Below are 14,470 nucleotides of genomic sequence, written 5' to 3'. Positions count from 1 at the left end.
GGTTTACCAGGTCAGACTGCTCCTGCTTTGTGCTGCACTCACTCCTGCGTGGCACAGCCACTGCTACAGCTCTGCCGTGGAGATGGTCATTTCTGGCACAGAAACATAGTGGAAGTCCCTGTGTAGGGAGCCCCCAGACCAGAATCCTCTGGCAGCTCTTTAACTGCCCTTCAAAATGTGCAGCCTGCTCCTCGGTCACCCTCCTGTCTCCTCTGAGTTCAGCTCCCCAGCCTGCCTCATTCTTATGCCATGCATCATTTCTGAGCATGAACTTCATGGAACTTCAGGTAGAGAAACAGGAAGGAGATTGAAAGCACTGGCTTATGAAAGGCAAGTGTTCTTTGAGGAGAAATACACTGTTTTTTTCTGTGGTTTATGGATTTAAAAAGTCCACAGCTGAATATAATTTTTTCGGCATCTTTCATTTGCATTTGAAAACTAGGAAATTAATTTAAATCTTGCTTGCAAGATTTAGTTTTGCTTGCAAAACTAAATTCACAGCCCCGAACATAACTATTTACTCTTTTTATGTAGGTCTGCTTTTTCAAAGAGCAATATCAAACCTACGACAAAAAAATTTACTGGGTTTTAAATTAAGGAGCCACTTAGAAATGTGCTCCAAATTCTACTTTCTATATGAAAATGAGGCATTATTTCCATTGTAGGCAAACTGTCTAAAAGTGAAATCAATTCTTGCATCAATAATGCCAGCTATGTGATATGTACAATCTTCACCTATTTCCATGGTTTTTTCACAAATCACTGGATTTAACTAAAAAAAACCTGTAAGAAATCAGGAGTGGAAACTTAAGGGTTATAATAACAGCTATGAAACTATTCTTATATGTATATAAATACATAAAATAGTTTTAAAAATCCTTGCTGAAAGAAGTACAGCAGTTCTGCCTCTTAATGTTTGACCATCAAGACCTGATTTGAATGCTGGCTTAATTAATCACTTAGGAACAGAAATATTGCTGGGAAGGAAAAGAAACAAACTCATGAACTCTAAATACTGAAGTATCTCTCAGAGATCTTCACAAAATAAAAACTCACCCTGTAGATTAAATTTAGCATTGCTTTATTTCTACATCCTGCTCTGAAAATGGCATTTTCCATCAACACTTCTGAGATTTAAGTTCATTTAACCAGTAGAATGTAAGCAGAATTCCATCTACTTCAGAAGTTTCCTTCAGACTCTGGTACAGATACAAATTCTTATAGCTTAGCATTGCCCTTGTTAATTGAGCAAGTGTGACCTGATAGCAAGTTCAGAAATTTCTGTGTGTTAGAGTTTAGTCTGAGCTATGCCCTGGTTCTTGACTGTTCATTGAAAACATATTAAGAACTTGATTAACTGCTTGACTGATTGATTGGCTGATTATTATTGAATATGGAAAACTAAAGTTGAATATGAGAGTTTCTTTCTTGGCTTGTCTCTCTGTTGTAGTATCAACTGTTTGGTGTCCAAACTAAAATCTGATGCTTATTTTGGAAGGAGGTCTCAAAAATAACTTTATATTTTCCTGGTACTCCAGAGATGTCCTTCTGAAAACAAAGACATGAAAAGAAATTTTAAGAAAGTTTTGTGGTACATTTTCTCCACATTTGAAGCTCTGTGACGTCTATTGATCCAGGATTTGTTGGTCTCTTTCAAGATCTATATTTGTTTCAAAAGCTTTCTAAGTAAATCCTGAAGTCGATATTGATATATAGCAGGACAAAAAAATCTATGAATTTATCAATAAACTAATAAAGTCCAGGAAATTTACTCCAAAACATCAACTCAATTTCTTTTGAATTAAAAGTCTGAAGTCTGAATTTCAGTTCCTAGTTAATTATTGTGACAGATGCGATCACTTTAGAGCTGGAATTCTCATTTAAGGAAGACAAGGACCCTAATAATATGTTTTCTGGTTCACATACATGTTTCCCAAGTGTTAACGGCTGTTAGCTTCACAAAGGTTTTACTACTGAAAACTTGCTGAAGTCTACATACCCTTTGCAAACATAGGTAGTTAGTTTATTTCCATTTAACATAATTTCCAGATAAAAGGCCTAAATATTCCATTTTTTTATTTGCCCCTCTTTTTTTCTGTTCCTCAGTTAGAATCACAGTCCTTGTACCACCCACTTCATTGTCATCTTTGTCCCCTGTAATCAATATATGTCATCAATCATATTGATGTTTATCCTAAAGCTTGATCTTGTTCATTTGTCTATCCAAGTCTTAAAACTAGGCTAGATTATCGAAGACAAGGGTGTGTTTTAGCTAATATTAAGAATCTGGTCCTCTGTACTTATAGTTTTTGAAGATCAGTTTTAGGGTTAGCACATTCTTCTACATTTTTCTGATCATTGAACCATGTAAACAAATATCAGAATACTCAAGGCAACAATTAGACTATATTTCTGAAAATATTAATAATTACTAATTTCATTTTTCTAGGAAAAAAAATTAAATAGAAATTGGAAAACAGGAATCTGACCTTACATGCTCATATATATTTTATGTTATTGTCAATATATTCATTTTCCAGGATAAGGATGGGCTGCAAAGTGGAGAGACTTAAATTATAAAGGTGCATGTGGTATAAACTAATATGTTCTGACATTTCTCACAATATCTTCTCTCTTTTTAAAGTCAGCAGAGACACTGTGCTGTCCCCAAGGAGGTGAGACACTGGCATATTTGTGTAATAGATGCTGCTTAATAAATTTTTAAATTTGAATATGCAAGGTATGAAACAGAATATGCTAAGTTTTACCTGCTAAGTCTTTGTAATCCACCAAGTCAAACATTACAATAGCCACTGCTGACCAGGTTACAATCAGAGCAACAACAAGAAGCCATGCTGCTGGAGAGCTGAAGGTGTTCACAAAGTCTTCTGTCACTGACTTCTTGCCCACTCTCATGGATGACGAGGGAACGGAGCCGTTCTTACCATCTATTATCGTCGTGGTTGTTGACATGTGTCCTGTACAGACAGACAAAACAGAAGAAAAGAGTGTAACAGCTTGGAGTCTTAAAGCCAAGAATATGAATGCTCTTTTGAAATTGTTTTGTCATCAGAATGTTTAAAATAAATATAAATATTTTATCACTGAAAAAATGTTCTTGGACTTTCTGGAAGAAATAGTCACAACCAGCCTTTTTTATTATATGACTTTTTTGAGTCTGCCACAAATAGCTACAAGCCTAGGAGAGTGATTGATGAAAGCATAAAATATTATTACCCTCCAAAGGATTATCTTGTTACGGGCTGTAGGCCAGATTCTCAGGTGATGTGATTAAGTGAACTTCCATTGACTTTAATGGAGCTAATGCATCTATGCCACTTGAGGTTTGGCTGGAATTCTGCTGTGAAGGACATGTATCAGTAGAAATAGAAATACATATATTTAATTTCATCTAACAGAAAAACAAATGATTTCCATGTCCAGGATCCTTAAAAGTCATGAACAAGATTGTAGCTGATTTTTAAATACCTTTGTGGAATTTTTCACTTAATGAAATAATCTCCTAAATTACAACGGCAAAGCAAACTTGGTTGCAGAAAGCATAGGTTTGGTAGTAAAAAGCTGGTAGGAAGTTGAATGTTCCTTAGCTAAGTGACCAACTGACACACATTAACTATGTAATGGACAGTAACAGCAGTGACTTAACCTACTTCCTGAGGTACCAAAAATGTTAATTCTGGACATAAACGTTAATTCTTCACACAAACCAAAACTATGGTAACAGAAACCTAACTGTATTTGAAAGTTCTCAACTTAATCTTCATAAAATATATTTTGATAAACTAAACAACCTAAGGAGGTACATTTTTTTCCATTATATACAATGACAATAGTATAAGTATTCTGAATACCACAGTTCAAACTAGTAGAAGACCACAGTGTCTCCACTTAGTTTGCCATATCTTGTATGTTAGAGTTAAAATCTTCAAAGATATATTACATGTGTTCTTGGTCCCACATCAACTTGCATAAATTAATTTCAATTATTTAAGAGACCCTTGTCCATACAGACATCCAAACTTTCAAGGAATCAGGTAGCACCTGGTTTGTGCAGATCTTTGCTTTTTGTTTGTCTTCTGTCACAGTTGATGCAATCTATAAAAATGATATTTTCTGTGTGTCAGAGTTGCTCTGCATGAAGGTAAGCAGATTCAATTTCACTTTTGACATAGAAAATGACAAATAGGCACTGAGAAAATTTTGCTGGAGCTAAGGTACAGGCTGTTGAAGACTTTCCAATATTTACCATCAAATCTCTATTTAGACTCTCTTTGAGAATCACAACATTTATATTCTTAAAGAAATAAATGAATGAAGAAAGGATAAAATCATTAATACTACCATATATACATACATTTTTCCCTTCCTATTTTGCCCAAACAATTCTGCTGATCCTTATGCTAATGAATAGATGCTATTCTAATGCTGTAGAATGTTAAAACAATATCCTAATGTGATACTGAAATGCCCCTTTATGCATCTGACAAAAACTTAAAATTTGGAAGGATAATATTGTTGGAAGAGATTCCCTAATTCTTAATCTGTCATACCTGTTGAGTTTTCAAATTCATGTCTTAATCTGTTCTAGAATTCCTTTAAAAAATTTATTATGCAGTGCATTGTATTAATGAGTAGTTGCCTTAGCTCTGCCTTTTAATTTTGCTTCTGCACAAGCATCTTGGTGCCTTGCTTCAAGCCCTGAAAAACTGCTCTGCTACACTGCAGAGCTGTAAAATCAAAATTGCCATATTACATGTTTTGTATTACTTATTTGAAATTTGTTCTTATTTATAGAATATTTATTCCACTCATAAATAATATCTATCCCCTAGGATAGAATGTATACAATTAAAACAATATTATAAAACCATCATTGCATCCATTTCTCCAAACAAAAATTTTAGATCAAACAATTCAGAGCAGGAGGAAAAATCTGCCAAGTGACAACTAAGAATAAAAATCAGCTTCCTAAGCCAAATTCAAAATCAATAGCATTTTATCATCTTACTGCATACACGGTGGAAGTAATTTGTGCATGTAACAGGTCATGAATGACACATTATGCATTTTTTCCCCTTGGGGATATCAGTCAGAGTTTATGATGTGTAAGAGAGAATAGAAAGGTACTGTCTCATCTTGACAAATCTGATTAGTACCACAGCATGTCTTCAAGGACACCCTAGTGGCAGATATTTGCAGTTATAATACAAACAATTAAAACTCTGTGTGCGTATACAGATATAGACTTATAATTACCAGTCAAAGGATAATTCCTCTAGGTTTGTTGTTATGTGAAAATAGTTCCTTACTATTTAGTGTACCTAACTTTTCAAACTCAGACCACTACACATCTTTGGTGAAGAAAATAGTAACTGATGATTTATCAATCAGAGCAATGCTGCAGGGACAGAGATCAAGTATGCTAGAAGGTTATCTATGAAAGCTTTTGGCCTGTTGATGTAGTCAAGTCAGATTTCCCATTAAAAACTCAGGATATTGTACAATAAAATCGCTGTCGTTGCATTCATTAAAGTGTGAGTGAACAGTTATTGATTTAAAATTTGACTGGAAGTCAAGCTAGGAAAGTACTGTTATACTGCTGGAGATTCCTGATACAGGTGCTTGCAGTGTGATTCAGGGGCCTAAGAGAGATTTCCAGTGTTGTTTTAAACGCTTTAGATTATCAAAAATGTCCTCACAGGACTGGCAGGCAAAATTTAAAGGAAAATTTTTTCTTGGAACACCCCAAGAAAAAAACCTAGACAGGATGTCCTAAAGCAAATAGAAATTAGATTTTTATGTCCCTAGATACCTATATAAACAAAATTGACTGGAGGATTTTATCTGATGATTCTTCACAAAGACATTGTTTGCTGCTACATAATCTCATGTAGGGTGGGTTGTATATTGATACCATCACCATTTCATGACTCCAAAATGAAGAGACAGTAACACTGAGATGATCTCCCTCTCTCCACAAGTATTCCATTATTGTAGTATCCAATGTGTTTGTCGCGTGTCTTTCTCTGGTTCTTTCTCGCTTTCAGGTGTCTTAGTGCTCTGTTCATTTCTATCCACCTTCCACCAGTTCTAACTTTCTCTGCAAACCTTCAGTGATAATATTTATGAAGCTAGACAACAGAGAAAAAGGGGATGTATATACAATGTTTTCATCAGTTCAGCCAGCAGTGACTCTCCTTTTTCTCAGAAAAGCACCAAAGTTAGTCAGAACTTCTGCCCAAGTGGTCAGTGGAGATTCAGGTGCCCAGTGGGGGACAGGCACCCAAATAGGCATTTTTGTTGCTTTGAAATCACCTGATTGAGCCTATTGAGTTCTACATTTACAATTAGCAGAGGTCATTCAGCAGCAGGTTAAAATTAGATTGCTGAAATTTCCTAGGCATCCTTGCTGTCCATATAATAAACATTTTCTCTCTCAAGACAAATTTCTGTGTCCATATTACAGCCAGCCTGAATCCAAGTCAGTTTACTTTTGATGAGCACTGCAGTGGATCAGGAGATTCATGAGCAGATCAGTTGTCCCTGCTCTGGGAGAAGCAACATCCATCACAGGAGTGGAGGGTGCAGCTGAAGGCTGCTACAATTTCAGCCATCCAATTTTAATCCACCACCACATGTCTGCTAGAGCCTCTTGGCACTTTGGGTTGTGATTGGTATTGATTTTCAATGAGGACGGGAACTTAAAAAAGTTATATATATATATTTCTATAAAAAGATTACTCCAGGGATATATACCTCTGACTGCACATCACAATTTCTCATGCACACAGGACTGCCCCATCAGGTCGCAAATGTCACCTTTACATCAACAGATTGATTTGCTAAATTCCAAACAGCTAAAACTCTGAGATTCTTACTATTCTTCTGGTTTCAGAGTTGTCACTTAGAATACAATCTGAAGACCCATAAGGTCTCGTAAGTATAAATAAACCTTGACAATTGGTGACAACTTTGAGGAGAACACCGTGTGACTTTCAGAATCCAGAGTGAGGTGGTAGTCCTGGCAGCTTAGGTAAAATACTCTTTTTTAAGGCATTATCTCCTTAAAACTTAGTAAGCATAGGAGTCCATGGTTAAGGATGGGGACTTGATTTTAGAGTTCAACAGATTCACCTTCTCCTACACTAGTAGAAAAATGAAACAAAACAAAACTAAACATCCGAAATTATTAATTAAACAGATTCTGCTCAGACTCATTCAGGTGAAAAGAGTAATTTTCTCCATTTCTATCACTTCATAACTATTTTATGTATAACAATCTTATTCTTCCAAAAAGACAAAAAAAAAAGTAAAACATTCAATGTGCAATGCCTTTTTAAGGCTAAGTATATTAAAAGCAGACGACTAGTTACAATACCAAAAAAACCAAAGAGGTTGTTCACTTTTAAATAATAATATTGTTGCTAGGGCAATGCATTGGGATGTGAGAAACCTCAGTGCAGTGTGCTCTAAATGAGAGAGCTGGTAGATTTTGACATGTCTGTTGTACTCCCCAGATGAGCACTCCAGTAAATAGGCTACAGAGTATTCTGGATTCAGGTCATTAATGGCTTCTGTTTGACCTATTCCACTTCATTTGGAATATTTAAATACTAATTAAGGAAGCAAGGAAGAGAAAAAATTGCTGTAAAAATCGACACTGGATGTTAAGCACCAGCTCAAGCCTTGGGCTTTAACCTGGTGACCTTATCAACCCAGCACTGCTGGGATCAGGCAGGCAGGAGTCTCAGCCCACAGTAAGTAGGGCACTGCAGGGAGGAGAGGACAAGGGATTAGAACCCTTCAGTGAACGAGTGGGCAATGGATATAAGATAATCTGCTGCATTTTTTTCAAGCTCAGCACATCACCCTTAGTGAGTCCACAGACCTGCAGGCATCACAATAATCACTCTTTCCCCACATGAGGAAAATGATTTCTACCACAAGAAAGGATTACACCTGCACCTGTTGTTCAGGGGATACTTATGCCTGGCTGTGACATCCTCCTGCTTCAATATCTCTGCTATCTTCTCCTTCCTGGGCTTATACAAACATAAAGGAAAAGACAGAATTATTTCTGTGGCCCATAATGAGTACCTTACAATAAAATATTAGTAATAATATTTTTTCCTAAAGCAACCTAATGAATTTTTTCATGCTTTTTTTCTTGTATATATATTTCTGTGGAAACAAAATGCTGAGCAAAGAGAAGAGAGACCTTCAAGACCTATCGTATGCACTGAACAGAGAGCCTCTATTCTCTTATCTGACTAGCGCCAGGGGACAAAAATGCAGATGCTGGACAACAACCAACAGAGGGCAGAATATTTCCGAGGAGAAAGAGCAAGAGCACTGCAGCTGGTCAAAACCTTTTGATCTCCTACAAATATTGCTAAAGGATGCAATTAAAGTGGATTTAAAACCATTTTCCATGGAAGATCTGTAGCCCTGGAAAACTTCAATAGGTTAGAAACTCAGCTAGATGCACTAACACAGACCATGACTTCAACTGGATATACATGGAAATATAGATACAAGACCTTTTCTAACACAGAGAATGTGGGGAGATAGAATGTAAGAAAATAAAGACAGTGCAGAAGGTAATCTCACCCCTGATGAGTTGTAGCTGTACCAATCACCAAAGATTAGGAACCGGCCTGCCCTTAACAGGCCACAGCTGTGTCCAGTGAGGATGAGTGCTATAAAAGAGTGGGTTAGCTGGGCAGGGAGAGAGAGTGTTGCTGTTTGTTGGCTCTGCTATGAAGAAGAAGTTGGAGTCAGTGCTGTGAGGAGGTGCCCATGAGAAATCACTACGAAGGTGTGGAACTTTTGCAATAAGATGACAACAAGAGAAGGAGCTAGAAACAGGGAAAGACAACTTAAATAGGCAAATTGAACTTATCTTTGAAAGCTCCGCACTCTCCTGATTATCTGTAACAGATTGTGAGTAGGACAAGGATCCACAGTGCAGCCCAAAAATGGGTGATGGGTAACTAGTGTAGGCTTTCTGAGCATGAACAAGGTTCTACAAGTTTTTGAGCAGAAATGTGAAAATTTTAAGAAAAGCTAATTTATTTAGAGATAGAGAAATCATCTCTTGAAATTACTGATGTTCAGCAATTTCTTCTCTTTTATATGAAATTATATCTCTGTACATATGAATGAACAAAGGCCACTGGAATACCTAAATGGAAAAATAAATTAATGGAGTTTCACAACCGATACAAGAATTTACAAACTTTTAAATTCATTATGCAGTGTACCAAATTGTTGCTCTACTGTTTGTGTAATTAAAGTGCAAAGAGAAAAAAACCTCTCAACACCTATGTATATTCACAACTTCTCAGACTTTAAGGTAGTCCTGCTGCAGACTAGAGGCTTAGAAAGCTGTGTCTGGGAATGTATATGAGAGAATATATGCAGATTTATTGGTGACTGATAGTTATAGAAATGTAATAATCTTTATGAAATGCGGAGAACAGGGCTGGAGATTATGCAGCAACCAATTCTACATGACAAAAGAAATAGAATAGACGTTATGGAATATGGAGAAGATGGTGTATGGAAATTAGTTGAATGATTGGATTCAGAAAAGGCACTTATAATTATTATGGTGGTTAGTCTGTGTACGTTTTTAATTTCCTCTTCTGTTATTATATCTGTATTGGTTTTATTTTTGATCAACACAGAACATCTGATAATTTCAGGAAGTAGATAGTATTAATCTTTCTATTCATTGTCCAAGAAATTATGTACACCAATCTTTTCATTTCGTCGATTTCAATAAGCAGCATTTAAAAGATGTATTCTCTCAAGCCATTTCATTATCAAGTCCAAAGAAACTGTGTGCTTCATATAGCATCAGTAAATAATACTAGTAGCACTACTATGGGGTGAAAACTAGAAATTCTTAATGCTGTATGCATGTTAATACATGTGACTTATATTTTGGGATTGTAATAATTGCAGGTGCTTAGGATACTGTGGTAGGCTGACCCTGGCCGGATGCCAGGTACTCCCTAAAGCCCTAATACTCCTCTCCTTCCCTAGACAGGGGATAGAAAATATGAGAAAAGACTCATGGGTTGAGATAGGAACAGGACAAAATCAGGCACCAGTTATTACCATGGGAAAAACAGACTGGACTTTGGGAAATTAGTTGAATCAATCACAATTTGTAATTAGAAATATAATCTAAATCTTTCAAACACTCTCTTAATTTCATTTTGGAATTTCTCTGCATCCTCCCTGCAGAGGTGCGGGGGGAGAGGGAATGGGGGTTGTGGTTCATCACATGCTGTATCTGCTGTGGTTTTTTTTTCCTCAGGGGGAGGATTCACCCTCTTCCCCTTCTCCAGCATGGATCTCTCCCATAGGAGACAATCCTCCAGGAACTTCTCCAACTCGAGGCCTTCCCATGTGCTGTAGTTCTTCACAAACTGCCCTAGGGTGGGTCCCTTCTCTGGGGTCCGTCCTTCAGGAAAAGGCTGTTTCAACCCTGATTCCCCAGAGGGTTGAATTCCTGCCAGGAGCTGCTCCAGCATGGGATTCCCATGGTCTCACAGCCTCATGTGGGCACACACCTGCTCTGGTGTGGAGTCCTCCAGGGGCTGCAGGTGAATATCTGCTCCCCTGTAGGACTGCAGGGAGCCAGCCTGCCTTACCTTGGGTTGCAGGTGTCTGGGGCACCTTCTCCGTCATGGACCTTGCAGTCTGCAGAGCTGTTCCTCTCACTTGTTCTCTCTCCTCTCTCTAGCTGAAGGTTTTTTTTTATTACTCCCCTTCCTAAGTCTTTTCTCTCAGAGGTGACACTCTCATCATGATGGAATCAGTCTCTGCCAGTGGTGGGTCCATCTTGGGGCCACAAGATATTGGGTCTGTCAAACATGGGGGAAGCTTCTGGCAACTTCATCCAGGAATCAACTCTGTATCCTCCCCCACTACCAAAATCTTTCCATGAAAACCCAGCATGGATTCAATATGCTACCATGGGCTATGTGGAAAAAGTAAAGTACCTCAGTAGAAAATAACTAATACTAACTAGAAAACCTCCATAGCTGTATAATCAGAAAATTATTTTCCAGTGATGTACAACCAGGTTGCAGAAGTGCTGGACAACTACATGCAAGAAATAAGGACTTTTGAATAAGAAGATATGATCTCTGACTCAGGAATTTTCTTTATTTAATTTCCCTGAATGCTGAGCAAGTACATTGGCAGGGCAGTGTCTAAGCATTTAAAACAAAACATTTTCCTCAACAGTGGCTGCTGAAAAAGATAAGATACTTTCAAACCTTCATTTTTTGTCTACTAAAATTATTTGAATGGATGTATCTGGTATTTTTTTTCACTGAGGAAAGCTGCAAAGATTGCCTTAAAAAAACTTATGTGTATATAAAAGATTGGTTGTACCTCATGTAAGAAGTTGACATGTGGTTAACTCCTTGCCATGCAGATTCAAATGAGAGATTTGGATTTTTGCTGTACAAAAGCAGTCAGAATTCCCTGAAGGAAATCTGGACTTCACCTCCCTACTCATCAAGGAGAGAAATTCAAGCAGTAGCAATAGAGGATGGTTTGTCTAGAAAATCTGAGAGAACAGAATGGGGTAGTAGGGAAGAAATTCTGGGAAGCACAGCTGGAAAAATCAATTTGTTCTAGCAACCAGTGTAACTGATAAAAAAGATAATGGGAAGATTTTGGAAAGGTAAAAGTGTACATAACTGCAAAAAGGTCTCTTTGCTCCAATCATATTTTTCCTGCAGGAATGAAACTTGATTTTTCAGGAATGCATCACTGGGTCCTGAGAAGAAATATTAATACTAGCTATTGCTTGTTCTGGAATAGAGCCAAGGTAGGTAATGTAGAATTAGATAAATTACATGTGAAGGTCTACTTTTTTGTGCAGATGTCTTGAAATAATCCGAGAACTTCAAGTAGGAGAAGTGAAAACCAGTTTCAGCCAGACCGAAATTACACTGTGCTTTAAAATACAATCAGCAGTAAAATAAGGTAACTCCCTCTCAGCTGATGTACTTCTAAGCTATGTTCTCAGAGCCTGGCTAGGTCAGCAGATAGCTGAAGGATTTAGATGTCCTCATCCCATTGAAAGTTCATACAAAATGAACCCTAAATCACACTAAAAGTTGAACTTCAGAGATTTGGAGCTGAATTTTCATCTTTTCTTACATGTTTAAATTTCATACTCTAGTAGAGCATTGGTGACACTTCAAATTAAACAGACGAATTCTTGTCTCATACTTAGCAAGGAAGTGTAAAAATTTTTTCACTCCAAAATTGCTTCTAAAGAACATTAGGCTGATATGAGCTTTAACCTTCTGCTCTGTGGGGTTGTTTCCTGTGTGCATATGCATTTCAGCAGGCTTTTACAGCATTCTGATTATTCCAGTACCTCAGACAAAGAAGGCATTAGCAGTAATTAAAAGATCTTCTGAGCTGTTAGTCTTATATGACCGATTGTATTGTGAACCTATCTGCAATAATTCATACCTGAAATTTTTTAGAAATAATAGTAAGGGGAGACCTGAGGACCAGGTTTAAAAGATGATGTTTTATTGGGAAACTTTACATATTTTAATTACAACTATATCACTTTTTGCAATAATTTCTTGAGACCTTAGCAGACAGCAGGAATGAATAATAATAAAAAATAGGATAAATTATTTTATAAAATCAAAACTGGAGGATATGCAGTTGATAATAACAAGAGAAATGTAATTTACTGCAGTTTAAAATGGATACTAAGATGTGGAAAAGGGACACTGAGCTGCTTCCTTTCAAAAAGGTACCAGATTTCACCTTTTCATGATCTGAAAGTTGGAAATTTACATTTTTCTCTTTTAAGTATCTCTTCAGTTTGATATGTTTTCTTACATTGTCTTAGAAATGTGATTCTTTAAAAAAATCAAATGTTTCATTTCTAGCTTCTCAGTATGCAGATGAGATAAGAATGCAACTGAATGCTGAATACTTAATCCTAAACTAGCAGCAGCCTGAAAAATCCATTATTTGTTTGATTCCACATCTGAATTTTTTTATTGATTGGTAGAAATACCTTCCTTTCTTTGGAAATAAATTGGTGCTCTGAAACAGTAAAAAGTTTTACCTTCCTGTTCATCTTAGCAACCTGACATTTCAGAAAGAGATGCCAAAGGGATATTTAGACACACCTCTGAGTTGATATAAGCTGAGAAGTGCATCTTATCTTTTAAAATGTCAAAATGAAAGTTGGAGAAAAACGATTGCCATTTATCTCTAAATAGCAGTAGACCTTCTGAAGCAACAGCAACGTGTGCAGTCCCCTTGTTATTAGATTTTGGAAACTCAACTCTACACATCCTTGAAATATTCAGAAGGGATTAGAAAAAAAACACTGAATTATTTTTTATTGTTGAAAAAAAATTAATCTGTTCTCATCTGTAAAATGATGACAGTCCTAATAAATAATGAAACTTACTAGAAGAAATAGTAGGTTCCACATATCTTCTGAACAAGTCTACCAGTATAAAGAAACTCTATAAATACAATTCCAGATCTGTGCTTCCTCTGATGGAACTACTACTTTCTCAAATAAGTGTATTGAGGAATATTTAATATGATTATTCACTTGATATCTTTTCTTTCAAGCTAACATGAATGTAAAAGTTAGACCAATTTTATATCTAAATATAATGGCATTTACAGATTCTGAAAACAAAAGTAGTTCTAACAATAATTTACTATACTCTCTGCAAGTAATGGTGCAAGTCTGACAAGTCTTCCCTATGGAGCTACCCAGTCACCACTGCACTAAAATATGGAGTTCAACACATGCATAGTTTAAATGTATATACTCATAAGACATACTGAAAAAATTTGTTTGCAGGTAATTTACCAGAGACAGAAGATAAAGGTATGTTTGGCAAACAACAGAAATTACAGTGGTAAGTTATATAGTAAATATATATATGCATACAGAGAGAGAGAAAAAACTTTGTTCAAATTGGAGGAAAAAATTCTTATCTGATAGAAGGGGAAACCTAAAATAAGTGCTTGTGGCAAGTTAGTCATCTATGTTACTGTTAGATCTCATCTGTAAATGGCAATTTGCAACTACATTATAGGTCATCCTGTCAGTGAGACAGAAAACTAAAAGAGCTGCTGAAGAAAACTTGCTTAGTATAAGCAATTTCCCAAGAGACAGTAGTTAGCTATAGTAAACAGGTGAAGCAAAGTCTATCTTCTGTCAGGCAGTTATTTTCAAATTAATATGGGAGTACTCGATATGTACACTTACAGAACAGCTGAAGCCAAGGCCACTACATAGGCACTTAAAATACTAGGGAAATTAGGTTTTCTGAAACTCGATTTTAAAGTTATTTTCCTATCTTATTTTATATGCTAAAATATAAACCCAAAATTATTTATTTCTGATATGCTCTTTTTATTC

General features: G+C 36.4%; 1 protein-coding gene across 31 annotated transcripts in view; it reads right to left on the bottom strand.

The window, feature by feature from the left end:
• The window catches only part of TRDN (triadin), a 229,596-nt gene that overhangs the window by 187,948 nt on the left and 27,178 nt on the right, over nucleotides 1-14,470 (bottom strand). For all 31 annotated transcript variants that reach the window (XM_074537877.1, XM_074537878.1, XM_074537896.1 and 28 more), the window contains one exon: nucleotides 2,769-2,978. In XM_074537877.1, coding sequence (XP_074393978.1) covers nucleotides 2,769-2,973 — 205 coding nt within the window. In that variant the 5' untranslated portion in view covers nucleotides 2,974-2,978. The remainder of the gene's footprint in view (nucleotides 1-2,768; nucleotides 2,979-14,470) is intronic.

This window comes from Zonotrichia albicollis, chromosome 3 (assembly GCF_047830755.1).
Source record: "Zonotrichia albicollis isolate bZonAlb1 chromosome 3, bZonAlb1.hap1, whole genome shotgun sequence".
Classification (NCBI taxonomy): domain Eukaryota; kingdom Metazoa; phylum Chordata; class Aves; order Passeriformes; family Passerellidae; genus Zonotrichia; species Zonotrichia albicollis.
Note: the sequence above shows the minus strand (reverse complement) of the source record. Positions and strands in the feature narration are given on the sequence as shown.